We start from the raw sequence: 27,645 nt of genomic DNA, 5'->3' as shown, positions 1-27,645 counted from the left end.
TTTTTTTTTTTTTTTTTTACAAAAAGTTTAATTTGTATCGGTGAACTAAAAAAAGGTTTAGAGCAGAGGCTGGCTTTCAGAAAAGTGGATGGGCCAGGGCGTGACTACAGATAAAGACATACCCTCACTTACCAACTGGCAATGCCATAGGCTTCAGCATCGGAGAAAAAAAACGACACTTCCGCTTCCCGGCGGATCAAGTGTATACACATCACCATGGCAACAGGGACGTGAGCAGTCTGCTGCACATGCACACTGTCCAAGTTTGAAACATATTATATGGCTCTCACAGAATTAAATTTTAAAATATGTGGTGTTTATGGCTCCCTCAGCCAAAAAGGTTCCTGACCCCTGCTCTACACCCTAGATTAAACTCAGCAGAGGTGGTCCCCCTTCCCCCTACTCCACAGCAACAGAATGTGTTGGTGTGTATAGCCTCGGCTTCACATTGTAGCCGAAAAGATTGAGTCCTGAGCGATAGTTCTCGGGCTGGTGGCACTGCACAAAAAGCGCAAAGCAATTGGCCCAGACAGGCTGTGTGGGCAGAAGGACATCTTTGACTTCGCCAGTGGTCCCAGACAGACATTCCTGCCATAGACTCATATCCGATCAGATGGGCAGAGGCCCTTTATTATTACAATGGCAGTCGGTCATGTACCAGGAATTTTAGTGTTTTTTTGAATACCGTATATACTCGGGTATAAGTCGCAAAATTTAGGACTGATTCAAAGTAAAAAAGTGGGGGGGTCGACTTATAGTCGCATAGTCCTAAATTTTGCGACTTACAGCCTGAGTGGGGTGAGGGTGTGTGTTATGGATGTGGGGTGTGTGTGTGTGGAGGGGTTACTCACCATCCATCGCTGGGCGCAGTGTCCTCTTTTCCTCTCTTCTCCCTCACTCGCGCGTCTGCCCCCTTAAGAGAGATGGTCCGGCTCCCGATGTCACATGACGTCGGGACCGGAAGTTACCGCGCGAGTGGAGGAGAAGCGAGCAGAAGAGAGGAGACTGCGCCCAGCGGTGGATGGTGAGAGGAGACTGCTGCAGCGGCGGGGAAAGCGGGCATGGAGGCAAACATCCCACCTTCCACAGCCTCTATCCTCCATCTACTTCCTCTCCCACGCATCCCCTTGTGCTGATACCAGCGTCTCCTGTGATGATGTCATCACAGGAAACGCTGGTATCAACGCATGGGATGCCTGGGAGAGGAAGTAGATGGAGGATAGAAGGTGAGATGTTTGCCTCCATGCCCACTCTCCCCACCGCTGCAGCCTATACATGGGGGCAACTGTACTGGCTACCTACCTATGCTGCTGGCAACTATACTGGCTACCTACCTATACTACTGGCAACTATACTGGCTACCTACCTATGCTACTGGCAACTATACTGGCTACCTACCTATACTAATGGCAACTATACTGGCTACCTACCTATGCTACTGGCAACTATACTGGCTACCTACCTATACTAATGGCAACTATACTGGCTACCTACCTATGCTACTGGCAACTATACTGGCTACCTACCTATGCTACTGGCAACTATACTGGCTACCTACCTATGCTAATGGCAACTATACTGGCTACCTACCTATGCTACTGGCAACTATACTGGCTACCTACCTATGCTACTGGCAACTATACTGGCTACCTACCTATACTGGGGGCAACTATACCTGGCTGCCTACCTATGCTGGCTACCTATACTGGAGGCAGATACCTGGCTGGCTTACCTATAGACTCTATAGACTTACCTATAGACTTATACTTGAATAATTGGAAAAATCCACCTTGTGAGGGTCAAATTTTGGGGGTCGACTTATACACGGGGTCGACTTGTATCCGAGTATATACGGTAGTAACAGCTGTTTTCATTTAATCAATTAAGAAAACATTTCGTTTAATATGAGACGCTGCATCTTCTGGTTTTCTCTCCACATAACCATGTCCTTTATTTAATAATTTATCATAATCGTTATGCAAGGTGTTCAATCCTTTGGTTGTAGTAGCGTCACACTCCTCACCTATGGGTTGCAGGAACTGGGGGTTGTGGGGGGGGAGGGGGGGGGGGGTACTGCTAAATAGTTACCAGCATTCTGCAGTCATGTGAAACAATACAGGGAGAGAAGAGGTTAACCTGACAGATGCACGTTAAATAACACAGAAATAATATACTGTGTTGCATATAAAACCAAACAACTTACTTTCTAAATGGCCCCTATAGGTGTCCGCACTCTTTGCAGCCTCATTCTTACAATAAGTGCTGCAGAGATCATAGTAAGGCTGTACAAACTGCAGCTTTACCCTAAATGGAAACCATTTCAAGTTTTACACAGGTACAATTAAAGTACTTCACTTTCAACTTCCTACGGTCTCAGGAAAATAAATTATGGCATCTCCAAAGGGGATGTTTGCCGCTGAAGAAACCAGTTTCCAATGTAAAAGAAATATTTAATATCTCTGTCCCCCAATTTTTTTAAGCTGGAGTACTATTGCTTTTTGGTGTTAGTCATTTAGATCTTTGTTGTGAGGCCCTTAGATATTAGCGTTACATCTCAGCAGAGATCTGCTTTGATATCCCTCCCCTCACGTCTCGCTGCAGTACAAAGCTATGGAGCCTCACTTTACTGCAGCTCCTGCCAGTGGTCCGTGTGCTGCAGCAGCTTCAACTCTCATCAAGGTTCAATTGACAAGAACAACACACACCGACTGAAGTGGCCTCATTTGTAATAGATTTTTATTAAATCCAATGTTAATTTGAATCTAATCTAGTAAATGCAAATAATTGCACATTAAGAAACCTGTTATTTTACAAAATCAAAATTAATTATAAATCAATAATTAGAGTAAAAATTTGCAAGATCACCTAGGAACAACTTTGGATGCAATGGGTACTCTTCAACATGTCATAGGTCAGTAAATACAATTTAGGGATTATTTAAAAAAAAAAAAAAGATACCTTTGAGTCATATACATCAATCCACTTTGAAATTTCCCAGTATGTATCATTTAAAGTTTCTAAAGTTGCCTCTTGATCATCTTCTCTTCCCTCAAAGTCACACGATGCTGCACCGTCTTTGGACTGAAGGTGGAGTGCTTTGTCAGCCAGGGCACTGCCCTTTCTACACAGAGCATCGATCAGTGTACTCTTCTGTTTCTCCATGTCACTGAAAGTGTACAGGGAAGACATATTTAACATTTCATCAATGTAAAGGTTGATACCAATCATACAAGGTTACAACTATCATTTTCTCAGACTGCCCCAAGTTCAAGATACAGATTAGTGTATTCACAGAAGCAATTTCACAGCCACTATGAGCAACACGCTCCTCCTGCATGAACATGTGACTAAAGAAATACTGTCTGTGTGGCAGTGAGCAGGCAGTGCAATTCACTGAGGAGGAGAGGATGATCTTTGATCAGTACAGATGGCATTTTCCTTTAATTTTACAAAATACTTAATTTGTTTAAAATGTTCTGTTACATGCACATCAAACAGTCCAAACCTTTGCTTTCACAACTCACTGACCTTTTTTCTTTTCTAATGCTATTTTGGCAAAGGATGAGCATGACAGCCAAGGCACTGGCAATGGTAATTGCTTATTTGCAATGGGATAGATTCAAGCAGAAATTGTGGCAAAAGTAGTATTGTACCCTTTCTAGTGAAGGTGTAAAGTAAGTAAACAAAAACACAAAAGATCTTGCTTTCAATAAAAGGTGTGGTCCTGTAAAGTAGAGTACAGTATACTCATTGTCACAGATCGCTTCAAGAAAGACTTTATTTTAGAAAAAAATGTATACATTGTGCCAAAATAGGTTGACCTACAGTATAATTTCTTTTAACCTTCCGTTCTAATAACTGATCTAACATACAGTGGCCTATTTATAAAAAGGTGGAATTTAACGTGACTGCCAGAAAATAGATGTTTTTGCAGAAACAGGACTAAGGAAAGCTGCTCTAGCATGGTTGCCATTTTTAGCAAACATACACCTGAAAAAAAATATAATTAAAAATAATCAGCAACTTAATAGTGTTCACCACTTTCCTTGTGGAGAATGCAAATTTACATTATTAGTCTTTTTTCTTCCAAACAACCTATCTGCCAATTTTGCAGCAGAATCTCATATAAGATAAGAAGCCAAAATGAAAGTCAAATGGCCACTTAGTTACCTTTTCTAGTAAAAAGTAGTTGCAGCTGGTGTTTTTTTTTTACCCTTTTTAGGTGAACCAAGTTTCATATTAATTAGTGAATTTATCGGTAAGTTTTGACAATCAAGTACTGATCACCAGTGACCAAAATATGCTAAATATTTAAAAACACGGCATTATAAAAGTGCTGACCATAATGTAAAGCACCCCTGAACTGAGAGGGGATTTGATTAGTAAAGGTGCTGTTTTATGAATGGTGCTGCTACTTATGTCACAGCACCATTCTCTTAGTTCTGTGACCCAAGGGGTCCCCCCGTTCTAGTCTGTTGAAGATTTTGGCTGACTAGAACGTTGAATATGGACGGGGAGGAAACGGCAGTTATCCTCCCCGATCATGCTCCCTTGTGCTGTCGAGCTTTAAAGACCTATAAGAAAAAAAAAAAGCGCACCACTACCCAAACTCACCTACTCCTGGATCCGATCGATGCCTTTTGAGCCTCGTCAGCTTTCCCGTTCTGCTGTGGGGCCCCCATGAATCTGCAAGCATCTTCACTGTAACAATGCTGACCCGGAAGTACTTTCAGGTTACTTCCGGGTCAGTGCAGTGAAGATGCTGGCAGATACGGGTACACGGCGGTAGAACAGGAGAGCTGACAAGGCGCAAACGCCAGCGATCAGATCCAGGAGTAGGCGAGTTGTGCGGTGAGCCTTTTTTTTTTTTTTTTTTACAGGTCTAAAACTTCAAGTACAGGAGTACTTTCAAAAGTGGAGAACAGTGTCTAGCTGCTTTTTTATACATAAGCCCTAATCTATAAAGTACCCCGTGGTTTGGGGAAGTCACAAACCTGAGACACACATCTCTGAAACAAGATAGCAGTATAAAGGCAAGGAAAATAATGCTTTTTACGAGATGAATCAAACATTTATGTAAAGAGGGGAGGACAACTAAGAGTAAGACAAAATTCATGCACATGGGTTTCACATTTAGGTGAAATGAAAAATGAAAGTCTAGTAGCATATCACAAGGACTAGGATCTGTGCATAAATACATCTTCAAATAGGGTCAAAAAACCAAAATATTTACTGGTTAGGTACTTTTTTATAGTGGCTGCATCAGGTCTTGGATCGGACTTCATGGCAAAAAACAAAGCAAGTGCTGTCTGATCAATCCTAGAAATGACCTCGTCGGCAGCTGCAATGATTTCATTTATTAACTTAATTCTTTCCTAAAATAAAGTATATACAAAAAACAAAAAGAGACAGTGAGAGCAAATATAACCCAAAAGGAACATAACCTCATAAGGCAAAAACATACAGGTAGCCCACCTAAATACAACTGAGGTCCAAATCAAATTTTTTGTACATAGTATATGCATGCTACATAAAAAAGTCCAAGGTATGTTATTTCTGTTAGTGGAGGGGTTAAATAACTTATCCTCTTATTTTATATAATCATGTACCCAGATATAAAAGGTTACATGAAGCATTAAGTAATGAAAGACCAAAAAGGATAAAACATGCAGAGACAAGAGTGTATAAACTCATGGGAGATTATTCCAAAGTCTGGTGGTAATTTACATGCTGCAAGTACTTTGGGAAAGGTATTCTAGTGCAGTTAGATTTACTGCTCATGTTTTCTGATGTGTGCCATGCAATAGATTCAATGTTGACCTCCAGCCATTCCCATGGTTAGGCATCGTCAGGAGGGCTTTTGTGAAAATAGGGTTAGGTTTAGCGATAGTAGCAGATCGATAAAATTTACTGTTCCTTTACTAATCGGAATTACCATTGCCCAATAGTAGAATATTAGTAACTTTACCGATATTCTACTAGGATCTATATCCGGCTCTGAAATTAATGCCCTTTGTACATGTATGCAGTTCAGATACATTTTATGCAAAAGCAAAGATAAAGCACATAACATACAAGAATATATACCACCATTCAAAACTTTGGAGTCATTTCTTAAAGAGAACCCGAGGTGGTTTCTAAGAATGATATCCGCATACAGAGGCTGGTCTGCTTATTATTATTTTTTATTTATTTATATAGCGCCAACATATTCCACAGCGCTTTGCCCAGCCTCTGTTGCTATCTCAATCCCCCCTAAGTTCCCCCTGCGCTCTGCTATGCCCCCATAAATCACTGCCGCGCTGTCGACACGCAGTGCGTCGCACCGGGCTGCGTCTACCTATGCAGTGCCAGTCTCGCCGCTCAACCGCCTCTCCATAGCTCCGGTCCCCGCCTGCGTTCCCTCCCCCCCCCCCGCTGATTGGAGGGAAGGGACGCGGGCGGGGATCCTAGCTATGCAGGAGGCGGGGGGGAGCAGCGAGAGTGACACTACATAGGTAAACACAGCCCGCTGCGTGTCGACAGCGCGGCTGTTATTTATGAGGGCATAGCAGAGCGCAGGGGGAACTTAGGGGGGATTGAGATAGCAACAGAGGCTGGGCAATATAAGCAGACCCAGCCTCTGTATGCGGATATCATTATTAGAAACCACCTCGGGTTCTCTTTAAGTTCCTTAGGTTTGAAAGAAAAGCTAGTTTTTTTTGTTTTCTTACATTAAAACATCATGAAGAAATTCAGAAATACAGTGTAGATATAGTTAATGCTATAAATGATTTTGGTTGCTGCAAATATCTATTTTTAAACAGAATATCTGCATGGGGTACAGAGGCCCATTATCAGCAAACATTCTTGGGTCCCATGAAAATGTTCTGCTAATGCAAGTTTATAATTTTAAAATGTAGACTGATCAGTAGAAAAAAACTTTTACAACTTGGCTGTTGTGAAAGCAGCTTGACCAAATGGTACCTAAGAAGTGTCTATCAAGCTAATCAAAATCGTGTAAGCTTCCATCACTGCAAATGAAGGAATTAGTATTCTTCAAGGAAAGCTCAATTTGTAGGACACAATTATTTCAATTAAAAAGCATTACTTCTAACTTGGTCAATGACACGGTTATCAATTCAAACTAATTTTCACTGGAAAATAAAAAAATATGACCCCAATGTTTACATGATAGTACATATTCTGTTAGATAAGTTATGCAATGAAAGTTAGTATACCTAATCAGATAAAGATATTGGCTCTTAAGTAAACCTGAGAGGATTGTAGCAAAAGGATTTATACTTTGCTGGGGCTTCCTCCCGCCCCCTGCAGTCTGTTAGCTCCTTTGGTGTCCATCCGGTTCCCTCCATTCTGCTGCTGCGGAGTATGCGATTCAGCTAGGTTGTAGGCCACTGCACATGCATGGTTCAAACCACACAACCCTCCCCCCCCCAAATCGGGCTCCAACAGCCAGGAGTGTTCTGTGCAAGAGCAGTTAAGTCTTAAACTGTGCATGCACTGGGAGCCATGGCCGGAACTGCGTACGCGCAGTATTCTGGGACTCAGCCGAGTCACAGCATTTACAAAGCTTATAGCGGTACAACTGAGAGGACTAGCAGGACATTGAGGGAGCATACAGAATACAGGGGGGCTGGAAGAAGCCCCATGCAAGTATAAATACTTTTTCTATGATCGTCTCAGGTATATCTAATGATATCCAAGTTTCTTGTATAAACATGGGGCAGAAAAAGAAAGAGGTACGGTAGCTAACAGTAAAGGGGACCTGTATTGACAGATTATGAATGCTGCAATGGCTGACCTTGTACAAAAAAATTAAAGGTTGTCACGATAATCTAAATATCAGAGTATCACCATGACAGCCAGACAATGTATATATTTTTTAGAATTAGGTTAATAATGATGGCCATGATAATCTCAGGACAGGTCAACTATAAAATGTCTTTTTACTTCTCCCAATCGGGCAGAAGAAAGGATAGAACATCCAATGTCTCAGACTGTATTTGCAGCAAGACTCCATAAATAAAGTGTTCATGAAGTCTCCAAATACATAAGATTATTTACCATGATGTTATCAGCAAAACAGGAATGATATCTAAATGCATTGAAGGATATGTGTAACAAGTTTATAGCTGAAAACAGCTTGTACAAGGCATGAATTACTTACTGTTAGTTTTGCAGTGCCCTTCCTCTGAGGATTAGCAAGAGAAACATAGTGGATGCTTTACATCACTAGGGCAACATACACGATTATACATAATTCTGCTAAAATGATTGCGTCTTTAGCCTAAAGACTCCATACTGAGAGTCCCAGAGTCGCACTAGATTTCTGTGCCCCTATCAATCAGACTATAAGGTAACACGACATCCAAAACTGAACTCCAAGTGAGTAAAAAAAAAAAAAAAAAAAAATCCAGAAAGTCTCCATCATAAGCTCTATCTCACACCTTTAGGTGATAATAGTACATTCTTAATTATATACCTACCTTAAAGGATACCAGAGCTCAAGAAGTTTGGAGAAGGCATATACTACCACCTGTCCTTATGCCCACTTCTACCCCCGTTCTTCTCTCTGCACCCCCCCCCCCCCCCCCGTAGCTCACCTAAAAGCCCCCCAGGCTCCTCTACCAGTAAGCCAGGTTGGGACTTCCTGTGCAGGCGCCGGCTGGGCTGCGTGCGTCCTGTGGCCGGGAGCGCACTGCGCATGACATCATACGAATGCACAGTGCGCTTCCGGCCATGGCCGTGCGATGTAGGACGCATACGAATGCACAGTGCGCTTCCGGCCATAGGCGTGCGATGTAGGACGCACGCAGCCCGGCCAGTGCCTGCACAGTAAGTCCCAATCTGGCTTACCGGAACAGGATCCTGGGGGCTTTTAGGTGAGCTACGGAAAGGCAGAGAGGAGAACGGGGGTAGAGGTTGGCATAAGGACAGGTGGTAGTATATGCCTGTTCGTCCCCCCGTTTCTCCAAACTTTTTGAGCTCTGGTATCCTTTAATGCAGTATTGTCATCCTCAGTTTTTTTCCTGATGCAGTATTACCATCCTCCCTTTCTATCCTGATTCTAATATTTGTTATATTTCCAAACTTTTGTTTGTATAGGAGAAAAAATGATATACAGTATATTTTTAAAATTACCTTTTCAGAGTCAAGCTGATGCAGCCTTGCAACATATAGTGGGAGATGATTTGGAAAGGCTTCCTTTAGTTCACTGAAGAGGTCATTGCCTTCAAGCCTGCAATAAAATGTGAAAGGTTAACCATGCAGGAGCCCCAAATAATTATGACTGGTGAACAATTTGCTTCACTAACTCCAAAACGGAAACTGGATAAAAAAAAAAAAAAAAATCCTCAACTCATTAATCGTTGAAAAGTTTCTTGTAACGGCTTTGCACTAGAGTACCAATTACTCCCCTTTTTGGTGGGGAAAAATTATTAGGAATGTCTTGATGTAGGCATCCCTAGTTTCTACCGAGAAAACTTCAAGTGCCAGTGGTAAAGCAAGTCCTTTGGTTGCCAACGGCAGTGCAGTAAAATAAGAGCCACATTGACTACAATGTTAAATGCAGCTATGGTAGAGCCCACTGTGTAATTTTGGGTAGGTTCATTTTAGGCTTCGGTAGAGGGAGGGGTTTGCACAGGCATGGGCAAACTTGGCCCTCCAGCTGTTAAGGAACTACAAACCCCACAATGCATTTGCCTTTATGAGTCATGACCAGGGCTGTGGAGTCGGAGCAATTTTGGGTGCCTGGAGTCGGAGTCGGGAAAAAAATGCACCAACTCCGAATGAATTTGTAACTGTAATCAAAATAGAAAATATGATAAAATGTTCTATTTCTCAGATAATAGTCATTAAAAAATAATGTATATATACAGTATATTTACAGTAATAGCTGTGCTTAGTCCACAAAAATGAAATAAACCAATCAAAATTAGTTACTTGTGCTGCTTCAATAAAGCAGTCCCCGTATTTTTAAGGTCAGATATACATAACTGATTGTGACTGTATATATGATGTGCACACAGGAATCTCTTATATATACTAAACAACATCTATGCTGTAAGAATAAAGCCTGATGTGTAGCTGTGTCACTAATAGAGGTGGTCAATGAGATGGAAATAATTCTGCATTGATGCTGATTTATGCAAATGTATGCACTCCCTTTGCTCATGAAATCAAATAAATTGATATGTTGTTAAAATTTGGTTTGGTGACTACAAATTAAAGGGTACCTGAAACAGATGAAAAGTAAAGTTTTATACATACGTGGGGCTTCCTCCAGCCCCCTTCAGGCCAATCAGTCCCTCGCTGTCCTCCACCACCTGGATCTTGTGCTATGAGTCCTGGTAATTCAGCCAATCAGCGCAGCCCAACCACGTGCTGCTCCCACAGCCAGAAACATTCTGCACCTGTGCAATAGTGCTGCGCAGGTGTAGTATGCTCCTGGCGGCGGAGTGCGTGCATGCGCACTACGCCCGACTGGCTCAAGTACCTGGACTCATAGCAGAAGATCCAGGTGGTGGAGGAGGACAACGAGGGACTGATTATCCTGAAGGCGGCTGGAGGAAGCCCCAGGTATGTATAAAACTTTAATTTCATCTGTCTCAGGTTTACTTTGTTACACAGTAGTACTATACTCTACATATGCACTCTCCACAGAGCTGCAGGGTATCCACTGAGAATGTTGTGCACATTGAACACAGAGGTGTTGTCTATCACCCATAAACCTGGTTCATATTGTGCATCAAGAATGTGTAATAGAGGAATAATCTCCTCATTCCCCTGCAGAGTACCTGCACATCATTCTTACATGTACCAACACTTACATTGCCTAGGGCCTGATAGATGTTCTTTGTTCCGGTTTGTACCTTTTACAAGTACTCTTACCAAGGACTAGTTTTAGTCTAAAGGGAATAAATATAGTAGTCTACATAGCCTTCTCACTTCAGTTGTCTTGTAAAATTCCTAAGCGTTGGCAGTTAGAGAATTTCACGTTTTAATCAAGAAAATTGTAATATGCAAATTAGAGGAGTCGGTGGAATCCTAAACTGAGGAGTCGGAGGATTTTTGGACCGACTCCACAGCCCTGGTCATGACTGTGGCTGTCAGACTTCTGCAATGCATTGTGGGACTTGTAGTTCCTCAACAGCTGGAGGGCCAAGTTTGCCCATGCCTAGGTTAGCATGACAATAGGGTTAGGTTTAGGGACTAATATTGATGGAGATTGTGGAATGTACAAAATAAAAATATTTTAATGTCTTTTTAATGTGGAACGCAAGCAAAATAAAATATTTCTTTTTTGTTTTAAACAGAGTGGGGACAAACTAAAAATTTCATCGTAAAATCCCTAAAGTTGTTCATGTTCCTTGCAGTCATTCCGCGCTGCTTTGTTCCTCTGCTGTCTCCCGTGAACACTGCAGAGCAGTGTGGTGAGGGAGCAGAGGACTGCAGGGGGCTAGAAAAAGCCCCAGGTATGTAACTGGCCCTTTTTTTTCCAGTTAAGTATACCTTTAAGAGATTCCAGTACAAAATATGGAGCCTAGCCTGTCACTTTAATTGGGGGGGGGGGGGGGGGGGTGAGTTGGGTTGATTAGCCACCTAGTCGCACCCAGCGTGTCCATCCCCACCCAGCTACTTTTTCATACCACCTGGCTGGGAAAAATTTATGGGGAGAACACTGCAGTATATGTCTGACAAGATTCCAGCAGAAATCTGGCCTAGTATTGACTTTACCAGTGAGGGCGCTAGCACGGATGTAACACAAGGCTATAAGAACCGCAATTCCATACTGGAATCAATTGAGAAGAGAATGGATGTGTGATTAATATCCAATTTATATTCCAATAATATCAATCGTAAATGCCATAGTTTTGCTAGATTTTTAGTAGTCAATGTTTATGTGGAATCTAACATTATATTCACACTTCTGGACCGCAGAAATTAAAACCTACGCCCTGCTTGGGAGCGGTTATCACTGCCAGAACGTAGATTTAAGCTGCTCAAATTGTGCAGACCCGTCGCTCTGTTTGCGCCACTCTGTTACTGCAGCCCGCTTGCTTAGCTATCACATCGTCCTTGCGTCAGCTCCTGACTCCATGATCACTGTGAGACAATCACAGCTTTTTTTTTTTTTTTTTTTTTTTAATAAAATGTTTCTGGTCCTTAAAGGGACACTTAAGTCAAACAAAAAAAAAAATAAGTTTTACTCACCTAGGGCTTCCAATAGCCCCCTGCAGCTGTCCTGTGCCCTCGCCATCTCCCTCCGATCCTCCTGGCCCCACCGGCAGCCACTTCCTGTTTCGGTGACAGGAGCTGACAGGCTGGGGACGCGAGTTATTCTTCGCGTTCCCAGACACATTAGCACCCTCTATGCTGCTATATGGTATATGATATATGCTATAGCAGCATAGATGGCGCTTGTGGCCAGGAACGCGAAGAATCACTCGCGTCCCCAGCCTGTCAGCTCCTGTCACCGAAACAGGAAGTGGCTGCCGGCGGGGCCAGGAGGGTCAGAGGGAGACGGCGAGGGCACCGGACAGCTGCAGGGGGCTATTGGAAGCCCCAGGTGAGTAAAATTCATTTTTTTTGTTTGACTTAAGTGTCCCTTTAAGGGGCCAGAGAATGCGGGTAAGGAAAGTGTTAAAATATTGTGTAAGTGTACGCCTCAACAGGTTCTAGCACTGTGTCCATACTTGCAATGTCATTCAAGGTTCCGCCTCACAAGAAGGCAACTCTTACACTTCATAAAATTAAAGGGATACTGAAATCTACTTTTAAAGGCCAGTTTTACTTACCTGGGGCTTGTACAAGACCCCTGCAGTCAACCTGTGCCTGTGCCGGTACTCTATGATCCCACGATCCTCTGCCGTGGCTCAGTTTCAGGCCGCACATGTCCTCGTTCACGCTCCCAACACCAGGAGAGTCTTACGCAGGCGCAGTAGAGATTTTCGTGTATTGCCCCTGCGCAGGACGCTCCCATGCAAAAGAGAACGCGCATGGCCACGCAGGCTCAGTCGACAAAACCGAAACTGAGCCACGGCGGGGACCGGAGAATCGTAGAGTACCGGCGTGGGCACAGGTCAACTGCAAGGGCCAGTAGAAGCCCCAGGTAAGTAAAACTGGCTTTTTAAAGTAGACTTAGGTTTCCCTTTAAGGTTCCTCCTCACAAGGAGGCAACCCGCACACTTCTTAAAATTAGAAAAACTCCAAACATTCATGCTCTCTAAAAACCATGTATGAATACAAAAATATTCTTAGCATATTTACAAGTGGACAGTTTTTAATGCCTATGGTAGACATTGCTTAAAGCGGGCCTGCGCTCTAAAATATACACAACAGCATAATAACCTTTAAACTGAAAACATTTCTTTGCTACAGCTGATACAAATCCTGCAATAAATCTGCAGGGTGTCCACTTCCTGACACATGGAAGCAGACATATCTTTTACAGCCACAGCTTTCAAATGAGCTTATCTGCCATTGGCAGTCATGTGACACGGGGAGAGCTCAAATTACAATTAGTGTTTAGACACACATGAGGGGGAATTAGACAGGCTAAACTCTCTAAGGGCTCTTTTCCACGGCTAGTTGAACTGTGTGTTCACCAAGCAGTTGCCAGGCAGCAGTGAGCAGTTACCAGGCAGTAGTGAGCAGTTACCAGGCAGCAGCAAGCAGTTGTAAGTGTTTGAGAGGCATTTCACTGCCTACCAACTGTTCGTGAAAAAGAGGCCTAAATGTATACGGGGTGCATTTCTGTATGATTTCCTTCTGTTCTGTGCAAGAGTTCAGGTCCACTTTAATTCTACAGCCCTGTTGACATACTTCGACATCCATTGAATCTTTAAATCCCTCAGAGCTTCTGCAAACTCTTCTTTCACATCTTTCTCTTTCTCTGCGTCTTTCTCCTTTTCTTTGCTGCCATTCTTTGGCTTTGTAGATGCAGGTATTAAGTGATAATGAACTGAAATCACATCCTATAAAGAAAAATACAATAAATGGTTCAAATGCTTATAAGAAAAAGATACAGACATAAAAATGACAGGTTCATAAGTGTCCCTGGATTTTTAGGCAAATTAATATCCCAACTCTTTTCTGTCCATTTTCCTTCTTTTTTTATCCGCCTTTTTTCAAAATCCGTGCACAGTATTTTTGTGAAACAGCTGTTTGATTGTGTATTAGTTAACTGTTAAAACCTTATATATTTTTTTTTCTCTTTATGTCTACTGGTTTCTAGAGCACCTGGCTCAAAAAACAATTTGGGAAGGTGAAATGTATGTTTGAAATTTTGTTTTTGACCTGTACGCATGTGGCATACAGGCACAACGTGAGGTTGAAGTGTTTGCTAACCTTAGCGCAATGTCAGATGGACTATCTGCAGCGTGAGGAAGATTAGATTAGCTGGGTTAAGCCCCATCTACACGAAGGGACATTGCAGCGATCCGGCGGCTCGATTAGCCGCCGGATCGCCTCTTACGCGTTCCCGCCGCGTCCCCGCTCGCGTGCCGCATTCGATTCCCCGCCGGCGCCGCTTATCTCCCGCACGATTCCCTGCCATTGTCCCCTCGCGGGGATCGAGCAGGGAATCGGCGGTGCGGAGATCCGTCCTGTCGGATCTTATCAATCGAGCCGCATCAGTGGCTCGATTGATTAGGAGCATCGCGACCGCATCTACTCGTGTAGATGCGGCTTAAGGTAGTGCAAGTATCTTGATGAGTGTTCGGATCAGGTTAGGTTTAGTGTAAAGGTTTGTACAGGCACCATTACCATTGACCCACAAGGATGGGCACTCCTTTGGTATGGACACATCACTAGCCTACAGGTGCCTTCTGTCACGCCAGAGGGTGGATGAGGTACGATGGCATGGCATGCAACTAAGCAGCTTTGAGCAGAAGGGATAAGGCTAAATAATGTGCTTGTCACTTCGGAGCTCAGCAACATCGGGGCTGCTGCACACAATAGAGTCTTGGCAGAGATGGCCCCAACCAGCTGTCTCGACCAAGAACATTAGTGCAGTTGTATCCAAACTTTTTCAAGTTGTGAGTTCATGCCAAATCTCCATGGCACACAGGTGCTGGCACAGTGACGGTTGCTAACCAGTGGCTGTTATTGCTGCTGGCACAAAGGCAGCTGATAACCGGTGGCTGCGGTTAGCACAGTGGCTGCTGCTATTGGCACATTCGTGGCTGTTTATTGCACAGTGGTGATTGCTATTCAGTTGCTGTTGCATAGGCCCTAATGTAGTTGCTATGGCAGCAGTTGAGTGTACACAACATGATAAAGGGGCTTGCATTGTCTGCCACTGCTAACATCCTATGTTTACAAATTAGCTGCTCTGCAGCCAGCTGACACAGCTAAGAGATCAAATTACAGTTGTGCTACCTCACAAATGAGGGGGTCGGGGAACAAGGCTAAACTCTAAATACATACAGAGTGTATTTCTCTCTGATTTCCTTCTGTCCCCATTAACAAATGAAATCCTCTGTAATGGTCAAAGTCTTTGTCATAGCTTACGCTTCATAAATAAAATGGCAGAAGCTCGAAAGTGTGATTTTGTCAGCAGGTTAGTAGTTTCTGGCAGCTAAGAGCCAAAACATCAACTGCTGGAAATAACTAATCCTAATTACTCCTGAACAATTATGGCAAATAAAGGGTGCTGAAGCAAGAGGTTATCTATATTTGGTTGCAGTTGTGTCTGAATCACACACCTAACAAGCGTGTGGCTAATCTATTCAGAAACATCTCATCTACATGCTTGTTGACAGCAGGGCTGCCAGGCAACTCGTATTGTTCAAAAGGAAATAAGTGTGGCAGTCACTATATCCTTCTCACTTCAGGTTTCCTGTAAGAAAGGTTAAAGACAAATGTAGGGGACAGTAAAAACTGCTGGACCACTTTTCTACACTGTCCCATGCAATCTGGAATGGAGCCTGGATACTTTTATATATGCAATCTGAGGCATTCTGAACATATTGGGTAACAATGGAGTGACCACTTACCACAGTACCAGATAAAAGGCATACTCCTGACTGAACAGGGAGCACAGGTCTTCCTTACTCTACAGCGTGTTTGGAGTTTGAGTGCAGTGTACTCTGCACTGTAAGCTCCTGTGCCTAAGTACCAAAATATACACACATACCATCTTGCTGGCCATCTACCTATTCTAGAACTGCAGCTCCTTCTCTCTGGATGCATTGCATCTGATGTGGACAACATACTGCATTCAATCTGCCATCTTATATAAAATTGGCCATATCAACCCAGTGTGTGGCCAACAGATAGCATCCACTCCCAGACCAGAGAAGGATCCATCCGATCAAATCCTTCCACATAAAGATTTTTCATAGATATGCACCTGCTGGGTAGGGTTGAGCTTCTGAATTCCGATTTCCACATTTAGGAACAGAAATCAGCTTTCTGAAGTGGAAAGCGGTATTCAGAAATCTGCAGATTACCCCATTTCCGCAAGTGGTATTCAGAGTACCAAGACTTTGAGTTTAAGGCCATTCACAAGACTCAGAATTATTAGGCCAATCAGAGAATTCAGAAATGCACAGCAGTTGGTATTTTTAATTGTGGATTACGCATAATATAGCGTACATCCAGAAAATACAGCAGATTCAGCGGAATTTGGAAATAAACAATAATTCGGAAATTCCAATTCAGCGGGATTCTGAATGTCCCATGTTGGAATGCAGAAATCCGTCGGAAATGCAGATTTCTCTACAGCTGTGTTTCCTAGACCCCCAACCCCTTAAAAAGCAAAAAACAAAAACAACACCACCAACACAATAATCTTGGTGTTCTTCATTAGCAGTTCACCTGGTGCCAGTATCACAGGTTAGAAAAAAATATTTAGATCTTCTGCCCACTAGGAAGCCCAGTACTATACTAGAAGACTTTCCCTAGACCCATTATAACAGTGACTGAAAACCCCAGAGTGCATATAAGGAACTGCCAGGGATAGCACAAGATGTCCACAGGTGGAAAATTACTCATATGTGTAAATACGTGAGTTGTGCAGGAAACCCCCAGTGAAATATCAAAATAACAACAGCAACAGGATAAACAACAACAAAACAGCCAACTATTCATGAGGATAGTCCACTCACATTTTTACTCTAATCTGGTTACCTTTAATTTGCCAATAGGAAATGCTCTCATGAATAACAACCACTTATTTTCTACTAGAGAAATATACTTGTATAAAGTCAAAGGCAAAACATAAATTAGGCAGAAGGGACAGGATAGTGACTAAATGGCTAACTGTTTTTCAGATTTAGAGAAAAATCTGGATTAGGATTATGAACATGAACTATCCAAATCCTCTCAATTAGGTTTTATCAAGTGACAGGCAGCCTATTGGGCGAATCAGAGTGCGGGGATCTCGTCCTACGAAGTGAATCAACCCCCAAGTCAGCTAATTGTACAAGCTGTTAGTCGGTATTTCTCCTGTCTAGCTCGGATGTTGCTAAAACCCAAGAGAAGCTAAAGACATGTCTGACACTTCCGCTGCCCGGAGAATCAACTGTATACACATCACCATGGCAACAGAGATCTGAGCCCTACTGTCCCAGTTTGAAACATATTGTATGGCTCTCACGGAATTACATTTTAAAATATGTGGCGTTTATGGCTCTCTCACACAAAAAGGTTCCTGGCCCCTGCCCTATACCCTAATAAACATATCAAACAGCAATTTTACCACTTTGTTTAGTTTTTGAAACAGCAGACAAAGGCTACAACCTCTGTCAATGATTATTGTGCCCCTACAGAGTGATTTCACATCACCTTCTGTTTCAGAGACAGGGCAAAAAGAAAAATAAACATTCTCTCAAGAGTCAAGACATCAACTCTAACAGCTGCCATTGGAATGGAAAAAGAGACACACACACAGAGACAGGCAGACATTCCAGTGGCAACCATAAAATGTAATTTACCTGACTTTATGCTTTAGACCAGGGTCTCAAATTTGCAGCCCGCGGGCCATTTGCGGCCCTCGATACAATATTTTGTGGCCCGCACCGGCAAAAGCTTCCTTATAGTTCGCTTCAGTGCTCCCAAGTAATCCGCCGCTAAACGAGGGCTGCAGAGCCCTCAAATTGCCCGAGGGGGGGGGGGGGGGGGGGGGCAATCCGCCGGCATTTCCTGGAAGGGGCAGAGCTTTCAGCTTCAGCTCTGCCCCTCCTGACGTCAATCGCGGCGCATCGCCTCCTCTGCCCGCCCCTCTCACTCTTCCTTCACAGAGAGGATGGGGAGAGGTGGCGATGCGCCACGATTGACGTCAGGAGGGGCAGAGCTGAAGCTGAAAGCTCTGCCCCTTCCAGGAAATGCCGGCGGATTGCCCCCCGTGCGATTTGGGGGCTCTGCAGCCCTCGTTTTGCGGTGGGGACACGGCAGATTACTTGTAATGGGAGCGCTGAAGCGAACTATAAGGTAAAATAGGCAAAATAGTTCGCTTCAGTGTGAATTTGATTTTGAAATAAAAATCAATGTGTTGGTGGTAGCTGCTGATTGACTTTTTTTCTGAAATCCCTTATGCGGCCCAGCCTCATCCTGACTTTGCTTCCTGCGGCCCCAGGTAAATTGAGTTTGAGACCCCTGCTTTAGACAGTGCAGACTGTCAAAAAGAGGAAATACCCCCAACAATTGCCCAGACATCAACATAAACCTGACAGGGTCTTCCAACTCTCTCCTACACTATACACAGCTAAGAGGTGGGGAGGGAAAACAATTCTGGCTAGATTTTCATTTTAACAGCATAAGCAAATATATTGTTATAGCAACTGACAAGAGTACCTTTTTATATTTTCCTTGCCGCTTTGCTGCAGACTGCCCCTGGGAGTTAGAACAACATACTGTAAGAACACATGTACTCTTCTCCCACTAATATATCAATGTACTTAGGTACAGTCAAATTGGTTCTACATAAAATATTCATATGTAAAGCTTTACAAACGAAAACATTTTACAATCCTGCAGGATTGAATAGGTTTGGTGGTTGCACGTCTGAAGTTACATAACACTCCCAATAGGTATAAAAAGATTCCTCTCTTCTACCAATTAAAATTATATTCAAGATTTGTAATCAATAGACTGCAATAAAACCTAATTTAAAAACCCACCTCCAGGCAAAATTCTAAATATGGATATTAGCTAGTTAAGGAGTTTATAGACGGTAAATACAAGCTACTGAGGGTCCTTCACAAACGGGTCTAGAAAAATATCTGTGCCAATAGGGGCTTTAAAGTCTGATTTCACCAGCTAGTTCTCCAAGTGAAACCTCACACAAAACAGTCTCTCTTCCTGGCCATTAATGAGATCACAGATTTCACCAATGAACAACTTGAGCAAATACAGGTTGAGAATATGGGTCCTATCTTTTAATAGTGACCACACAATGGGCAAGATTCACAAAGCTTTTTCAACTGGTTTCCTCTATTTTCACCCTATGTTAGATCTTTAAGCTTCCAAAGAGCAAACATATAATATAATTAAGGTAAGAAAAGTCAGATTGAAATTAAGTTAATCAGGAACAACTTTACTTTGAGTGCTAAAAGGTTATTTTTATCAATAAGGTGATGAAGTCATGTATGAAGTTTTGTGAATAGAGCCCATGTCACTCACATAGGTACAGACACTGGGCAGGAGACTTCTGACTGTCACATTAATTTGATTTAGTTGTGTAGGAAACCCTCTGCTGGTAGTATACATGAAATGATATTAAATCCGGCACAGGTTCTAACTCTTCCCTGTCTATCCAAAACTAAAGCTACATATACACTTCAGAATTTTGTGTCCCAAAGTGACAGTTTGCAATGATTTCAGATGAAAATCTAGTGTGTACAGGTTGGATGGCCACCTATTAGGGCCCGTTTCCACTACTGCGGCGCGATTTCCACGAGAAAATCGCCGCAACGAATCCACATGCGGTTGCGGTTTTGTTGGCGTTTCTATGCGCATGTTCACGTGGAATCGCTCGCGGTTTGCGCAAAACGATTTTTACCATGTCAATGCTGGCATTAATTGACATGGGTTAAGTGAAAACACACGCGGAAACAATGGGAAAACCGCAACACTAAAATCCTTGCGGTTTTCCTATTCAGTTACATTACCGATGAATCGCGTGCGGGTGTACAGCGTGCGAATTCTAATGGGTCTGCCGTGCAGATTTTTTCTGCACGACAAACTGCACAGAATCCCTGCACAAGTGGAAACAGGCCCATCCACTTCTATTGCTTGTGCGAATCTGCATGCTGTAGTGGAAACGGGCCCTTAAATATTAAGTGACAAAATAAAAAATAAAATAACAAAAGGAGAATCAGATACTTACCTATGGACAGGGATGGCTCTGGATCATATGGAGCCTACCCTGTCTTCTCTTGCGCCCCTCGTTCCAGCATTGTCACCCCGTTGTGTGTACTCAACCAATTGGTGGAATACACATCCGAGTGCCCTTCTTGGGATGCTTCAGAAGCACTTGTGTCCCCGAGTGCTTCAGAAGGTGGTCAGCTGCACAGTACAGAGTGGAGCTGGCTGAGTGGAGCTGAAACACACTTGCCTACAGTGGGGATCCAGTTCTTTGGTACTGTCAGTTCTAATGTATTTCAACATTGCAGTTAAATATGTAAAAAAGGTGGCCAATGGGAAGAAAGCCGTAAGATTTAGGACAGAGATTCATGGATTATGAACTTTGCCCATAAATACACAACTATTGGCACAGATGGCATGGCGCAACTGACTGTTAAAAAAACCAAAATCTTTATAATTATGTATTTATAGAGCAGGTGTTTAAACAATGACTCTGCGATGTGGTGAGCTGGTTTGTTATTTAAATCTCAGCTAAAGGTTCAGCTACATGTTTTTTCTCTTTAGAAACAATGCTACAGCTGAAGTAGTGATTGACGCAAGAGCAAAAATCACTGGCAATGGCCTAAGATTCATGTTTAGCTAGAGGATAGTCAGCCTAGCATACAAAGTAGAGAATTACCGTACATAAAACTCCCAACCATATGGGTGTGAAACGGTGTGACTGCATAGATGTTTAAAAAGGAACTTTATTTCTCAGACTCCATTTGCTGAGACTTCTGTTACTTTGGGTTGTTCTTTCCTTTATTTTTTTCTTTTGCTAGTACAGCACAGGTTACCACTGGGTTATTACTGATTCTTCGTTTTTTGTTTTTTTGATTTTTTTTTCTGAAATATGGTAGCATTGCGAGTGTCTTATCTGTTTTTAACATTAGGGTTATTGATCTAGTTATATGTGTTTTTGTACTACCGAGATTTACAAAGCAATCTTAATTGTAAGTTTATCTTTTGGCCTACTGGGCCTATTATGTTGCATTAAGTGTACTGACATTTTGCTACCTAATAAAAAAAGATTTTGACAGTAAAGAGGAACTTTAACCAAGGATTGAACTTCATTCCAATAAGTAGCCGATACCTACTTTCCCACGAGAAATCTTTACCTTTTCTCTAATAGATCACCTGTATTGGCTGATCTTGTGGAGAAACCCCTCCCACAGTGTGGTGTCATGACCAAGGTCCTGACAGTTTGCTGTCTGTGAGCCTCGCTGCATTGGGGTCAATTCATAAAAGGCTGTGCGGGAAAAATAAAAATAGCATTCGGTATTTTAGACTTGTGTGCCAATTCATAAAAATGTTCACAGGTGCAGTAAAAGTTTGGTAAATTACCAAAGCCCACTGACAAAAGACTCCTATTAGACCTACCGGTAATGGAGTTTCTGGTTGCCATCCGGGACAACCTGAGATCCGGTCCCGCCCCGGATCTGGGGAAACACAAACCCAAGAAGTTTAAAAGCCCCCGCCCACCCTCCATCCTCAGTGCGTCTGAAAGTATCTAAGATTAGAAACACCAAGATGAAGGGAAAAAAACACCCCATAGTGAATGCACTAGATCCCTGTGATCTTAACTGAAAAATTGAAAGGTGCGCAGTCGAGATAGGGAAAAGGGTTATAGTCGTTGTCCCGGATGGCAACCAGAAACTCCATTACCGGTAGGTCTAATAGGAGTCTTTCTCTAATTGCCATCCGGGACAACCTGAGAGATAAACAAGAAAGTCTTTATAAGAAAAAAAGACTAACCTAGGGAGGGACCACCGCCTGAAGCACCTTTCTGCCAAACGACTGATCCTGCTGAGACAGTACATCCACTCTGTAGTTTGATAAAGGTTGATGCACTCGCCCATGTTGCCGCTTGACATATTTGTTGAATGGTGGCTCTTGCCCTCTCGGCCCAGGATGTTGACAATGAACGGGTTGAATGAGCCTTAATGTTAGGTGGTAATGGAAAATTACTATCTTCATGTACTATAGATATAGTTTGTCTAATCCATCTGGCAATGGTTTGCCTAGATGCCTGCTGCCCCCTATTCTTACCCGCAAATAAGACTAACAGGCTACTTGACCTCCTGAATTCTCTTGATCTTGAAAGATATACTAACAGAGTCCTCCTAACGTCCAACCGGTGAAACTCTTCCTCCTTAGGACTAGAAGGGTTGACACAGAAAGAAGGAAGAATAATCTCCTGTGACCTATGGAACTCAGATCCTACCTTAGGAAGATATGCTGGATCTAGTCTGAGCCTGACACTATCAGGGCAAATGATGAGAAAAGGATCTTTAATGGATAATGCCTGTAAATCACTTAAACGTCTGGCTGACGTAATGGCAATCAGAAATGCTAATTTAGGTGTAAGAAATTTCATCTCGATCTCCTCAATAGGTTCAAAGGGAGCCTTAATTAGTCCCTTGAGGACCAAGGACAAATCCCACTGTGGAAAAACTTTCTGCCTTACCGGAGTAGATCTCTGTAATGCTTTGAAGAAATTCTTTACCAGCTCCTCCTGTGCTAGGTGTCTGTCTAACAGGATAGAAAGTGCTGAACACTGAACCTTAAGGGTACTGGGTGATAACTTCATGTCATAGCCTTCCTGCAAGAATTCTAAAACTGAACTAGTCAAATTCTGATCTCTAGCTCTATTCCCACACCAGGCAAGATAAACTTTCCAAACCTTCCGGTATATTTTCTGCGTTACAGGCTTCCTGCATTTCATTACTGTATCTATTACTTTTTCTGAAAGACCTTTACTCCTCAGGATTACCCTCTCAGGATCCAGGCGGCCAGTTTGAACAACTGTGGCCTGGGGTGAATTAGAGGACCCTGGATTAGAAGATCTGGACGATCCGGCAGACGGAAGGGTGGATTCACTGATAACTTCAGGAGGGTTGCATACCAAGGTCTTTTTGGCCAGAGGGGAGCTATCAGGATCATGTTCCCTTTTTCTCTTTGCAACTTCCCCAATACCTGTGGCAGAAGAATTGTTGGTGGAAATGCATAGGACAGATTGAAGTCCCATGGAAAGCTTAGGGCGTCCAACCCCAGTGACTTCTGGCACCTGTGCAGGGAGAAAAACCGTTTCACCTTTGCGTTTTTGGGTGATGCGAAAAGATCTACATCTGGAATCCCGAATCTGTCTGAAACCATCTGGAAAACTTCCGGATGAAGTTCCCATTCCGATTGGTTCACATGTTGCCGACTCAAAAAATCCGCCTCCACATTGAGAGTTCCCTTTATGTGGATCGCAGACAAAGATAGAACTCGAGGTTCCACCCAAAAAAGAATCTCCGAGCATAACTGCATGAGATCGATTGATCTCGTGCCTCCTTGCTTTGAGAGATAAGCCACTGTCGTGATGTTGTCGGAAAAGACCAACACATGCCTTCCCTTTATCAGAGATTGAAAAGATAGAAGAGCTCTCTGCACTGCCAGTACTCTGAAGTTGGACGACCTTTTTGACACTGCTTGTGTCCAATTCCCCTGAGCATGATGGCCCAACGCTGTTGCGCCCCATCCCCAGGAACTTGCGTCTGTAAAGACCTTTATTGGGTCTGCTTGTCTCCAGAACCGTCGTCTGGTTAGATTCTGCGAGTCCAACCACCAGCTCAGACTGGACTTTACTGACTCTGGAATAGCAATCTGCAAGTCCAAGGACTCCTTGGATTTGTCCCAATTTGCCAGGAGCAGTGACTGGAGATCCCTGCCATGAAACTGGGCCCAGGTGACAGCCGGAATTGATGCTGAAAATAGCCCCAATACTCATGATCTGGCGAAGAGAGCTGTTCTCTTGAGTGCACAGGTGATTCACTTCCCCTCGTATCTTTGCAATTTTTTCTGATGGTAAATATACTTTCCTCTCTATGGAATTTATCCTGTATCCCAAAAATATGATCTCCTGTACTGGATTCAGGGCAGATTTCTCGTAATTTATGATCCATCCTACCTGGGACAGAAGACTGATCACTGTATCTCTGTGAGATATTGTCAGAGCTTCGGTTTCTGCAAAAATAAGCAGATCGTCCAGGTAAGGGACTATAGTTATTCCCTGCAACCTCAGTGTCTTCATGACTTCTGCCAGCACCTTTGTAAAGATTCGAGGAGCAGAAGCTATCCCGAAGGGTAGTGCCTGAAATTGAAAATGCCGAATCTGGCCTTGAGATTTGATCGCGAATCTTAAAAATTTTTGATGGCTGGAAAAAATGGGAATGTGCAGATAAGCGTCGCGAAGGTCTATCGAGACAAAATATTCTTTTCCCTGTAAAAGGGCTCTCACAGAGTAAATGCTCTCCATCCTGAACTTCTTGTACGTCAGAAATGGATTGAGCGATTTCAGATTCAGAATAAATCTGAACTCCCCGTTGGCTTTTTTCACTAAAAAGACATGGGAGTAGTAACCCTGGAATACTTCTTCCTGGGGTACTGGTATTATAACCTTTTTCTCTAAAAGTTTCAGAATCTCCATCTCGAGACCCCTGGCTTTCTCCTGGTCTTTTGGGAAGGGATTCACAAACTTCCTTTGTGGAGGAAGACTTGAAAACTGAAGACGATAACCCTGTTTTATAATCTGAAAAACAAAAAGATCGGGATCTAACTTCTCCCACTCTGAACGAAAGTAAATTAGCCTCCCCCCCACAGGTAAATCGCCATTTAGAGGACTTGGGGGGTTCAGTCTTACCGAGAGTGAACCCTCCTTTACCTTTCCCCCTGGGAAAGGACCATTTCTTCTGCACATTCCTATTCTTTGGTAGATTGGTATCCTGCTTTTTGGGTATAAAGGGTCTTTTTCCCTTAAAACCCTTCTTCTTATTAGGGAACTTTTTCCCCTTTTCTGCTGAGCGGGATAATACTTCATCTAGACCAGACCCAAAGAGGAGATTTCCCCTTAAAAGGGATAGCACATAATTTGTTCTTTGAGGTCTGGTCCCCCTCCCAGGTTTTCAGCCACACTGCTCTCCTGGCAGAATTAATAAGAGCAGTAGTACGCGCAGAAACACGAATTAACTCAGTAACAGCATCTGCTAAAAAAGCGACAGCCTTAAGGACCACCGGCAAGGAGGCCGCATAGTCCTTAACAGGGGCCCCTTTACAAATTTGATCGATAAGGTTATCCATCCAAATTCTAAGATTCCGAGAAATACAAGTGGCTGAAATACATGGAATGAAACCAAAGGCTGCTGATTCCCAAGCTTTTTTGAGAAGAGCATCAATCCTCTTATCCATAACGTCCTTGAGGACACCTGCGTCCTCAAAGGAGAGATCTGAGTCCTTTGAATATTGAGACAGGGATGCATCAAGTTTAGGACATTTGGTCCATTTGTCTATCTCTGTCTGTGCAAAGGGGTACTTTCTTTTTGCTGATTTGGGGATAAATAGTGGTCTTTCAGGATTTTGCCACTGTGAAGTAATTATATCCTGTAAGGTCTTATGGATCGGAAAAACTCTGCCTGTAGATTGACCCAAACCTAGATATACTTGATCCTGAGGTGAAATTTCCGGAACAGATTCCTTGATCTGTTCTGTGGTGTATACAGCCTTAAGTAACTCAGAAGATTCATCTGGAGTGAATAGAAATCTGGGAGTTTTAACCATATCATCCTTCTCTGAACCCTCTGACTGAGGCTGCTCCCCTTCTTCCTGGGATACCGACACCTCCTCCCCCTCCTCCTCTTCCTCCTCAGCTCCTAAAATATCTGAAAAGGAGTGATGGGATGGAGCACCGGAAGAGGGCCCTGCCAGAGATTGATCAACTGGCTGTACAAAGGATTCCTTAAATTTGTCAAGATTTTCCTGCATATTCTTATTAACTGTATCCATAACTTCTTTAAGAATATTGGAAGTCTGTGAGGCTACAATAGCTTCTATACAAGCCTGACATAAATTCCTTGGGGCTTCCAAGGATATTTTAGTATTACACAAGCTACATCTCTTGTATTTAGGTTGGTTAGATGTAGTAGTAGTGTTAGATTTAGGCTCAGATCTTGCCTGAAAATAAACAGAGAGAGACAAGATACTGAGATGCCATCCTGCATACATATCAAAAAATACAGATGCCATAGTAGGAAACATCTCCTCCAACTGGAGGCTTACCCCACTAGAACCTGATGGCAAAGCCTGCGTAGAGGACCTGGGAGCAGCGCCCGCAGCCTCCGATTCACGCTGCTGCTGAGGCTGTTCTCCCCTCTGTGTCTAAAACATTCTCCTCCGGCTTGCAGGTCTGAGGCTCGGAGACGCCAGGCGCACGCTGTCTCACTTCCTGGCTTTCCGAACAATCCCTCCTCTACGCCCGCCTGACGTCAGACCTTCACCGCCCTAGCGTCTGACGTCACCTTGCGGCGGCAATCAGCTGACCGGACGCGCCTTGCAGAGCCGGCGTCTGATGGAGGAAGCGCGGTGTAACGGCTATACACCACACAGCAGCCGAACACCGCCCAAGATGAAGGAGTACTGCAGTCAGCGTTGCCTCCTGCTCTCGCCCAAAACTGCTTTAGACTCCTGGGTACAAAACTCACCCTCCGGTGAGTACAATAAAAAAACAAACAAGAGCTTGCTTCTTAGGCGTTTCCGTGGCGGAAACACAGATGAACTGAGGATGGAGGGTGGGCGGGGGCTTTTAAACTTCTTGGGTTTGTGTTTCCCCAGATCCGTGGCGGGACCGGATCTCAGGTTGTCCCGGATGGCAATTAGAGAAAACCTGTTCTCAACAGCGGAAGAGAGTGGAGTGTCTGTGTTGTTACAAACTGCTCCATGCAATGAGGGCATTACAATAGTAAGAGGCATCCCGGACATCCCTTTAGGAGGTGCATGTTTTGTTATACTGCCTCTGCTTGCTTAGGCGATTTTCCCCACTAGCTCCTACACATCTTCAAACAGGAACCCAAGTGGTTAAACAGCCCAAGGTATTCAAAGGAAGCCTCTTTTTCTCCGCTCTCGCTCTGCTGCTGCCTGGGGGGTTTAAAAGCTTGTCCCACCTGAGAGGGCTGCGGGTCCTATTAGATTCCATCATCTCGACTTGCTGAAGACAGAGGCTTCTACTGGCTCCCTGCTCCTGTCAAATCTATCACCGCTGCTGGTTGTGAGTCCCGGCTCCCAGCACAGTCTCCTCTCACAGACTCTGCACTCTTTTCAACACTTCAAAGCAGACGGTATTATTTTGTGGCTTTACCGCATGTTGTAGGCTTATGAATTGACATTTACTGACATGTGTTGAGGTATTTACCACACAAGTCGTCAATGTACTGTATTTTTCGGACCATAAGACGCACTTCCCCCAAAAGTGGGGGAAAAGTC

General features: G+C 43.4%; 1 protein-coding gene across 3 annotated transcripts in view; it reads right to left on the bottom strand.

The window, feature by feature from the left end:
* The window catches only part of TPP2 (tripeptidyl peptidase 2), a 106,382-nt gene that overhangs the window by 6,242 nt on the left and 72,495 nt on the right, over nt 1-27,645 (bottom strand). Inside the window, exons 24-28 of one of the 3 annotated variants that reach the window (XM_068267999.1) lie at nt 18,799-18,837; nt 13,825-13,976; nt 9,142-9,238; nt 5,245-5,375; nt 2,959-3,166 (exon numbers count right to left, since the gene is read on the bottom strand). In XM_068267999.1, the coding sequence (XP_068124100.1) occupies nt 2,959-3,166; nt 5,245-5,375; nt 9,142-9,238; nt 13,825-13,976; nt 18,799-18,837 (627 nt within the window). Of the gene's footprint in view, nt 1-2,958; nt 3,167-5,233; nt 5,376-9,141; nt 9,239-13,824; nt 13,977-18,798; nt 18,838-27,645 lie in introns of those variants that run through there. The other 2 variants (XM_068268001.1, XM_068268000.1) reach the window with 2 other exon arrangements.

This window comes from Hyperolius riggenbachi, chromosome 2 (genome assembly GCF_040937935.1).
Source record: "Hyperolius riggenbachi isolate aHypRig1 chromosome 2, aHypRig1.pri, whole genome shotgun sequence".
In the NCBI taxonomy this organism is placed as follows: Eukaryota; Metazoa; Chordata; class Amphibia; order Anura; family Hyperoliidae; genus Hyperolius; species Hyperolius riggenbachi.
This window is presented reverse-complemented; position numbering and strand designations above follow the sequence as displayed.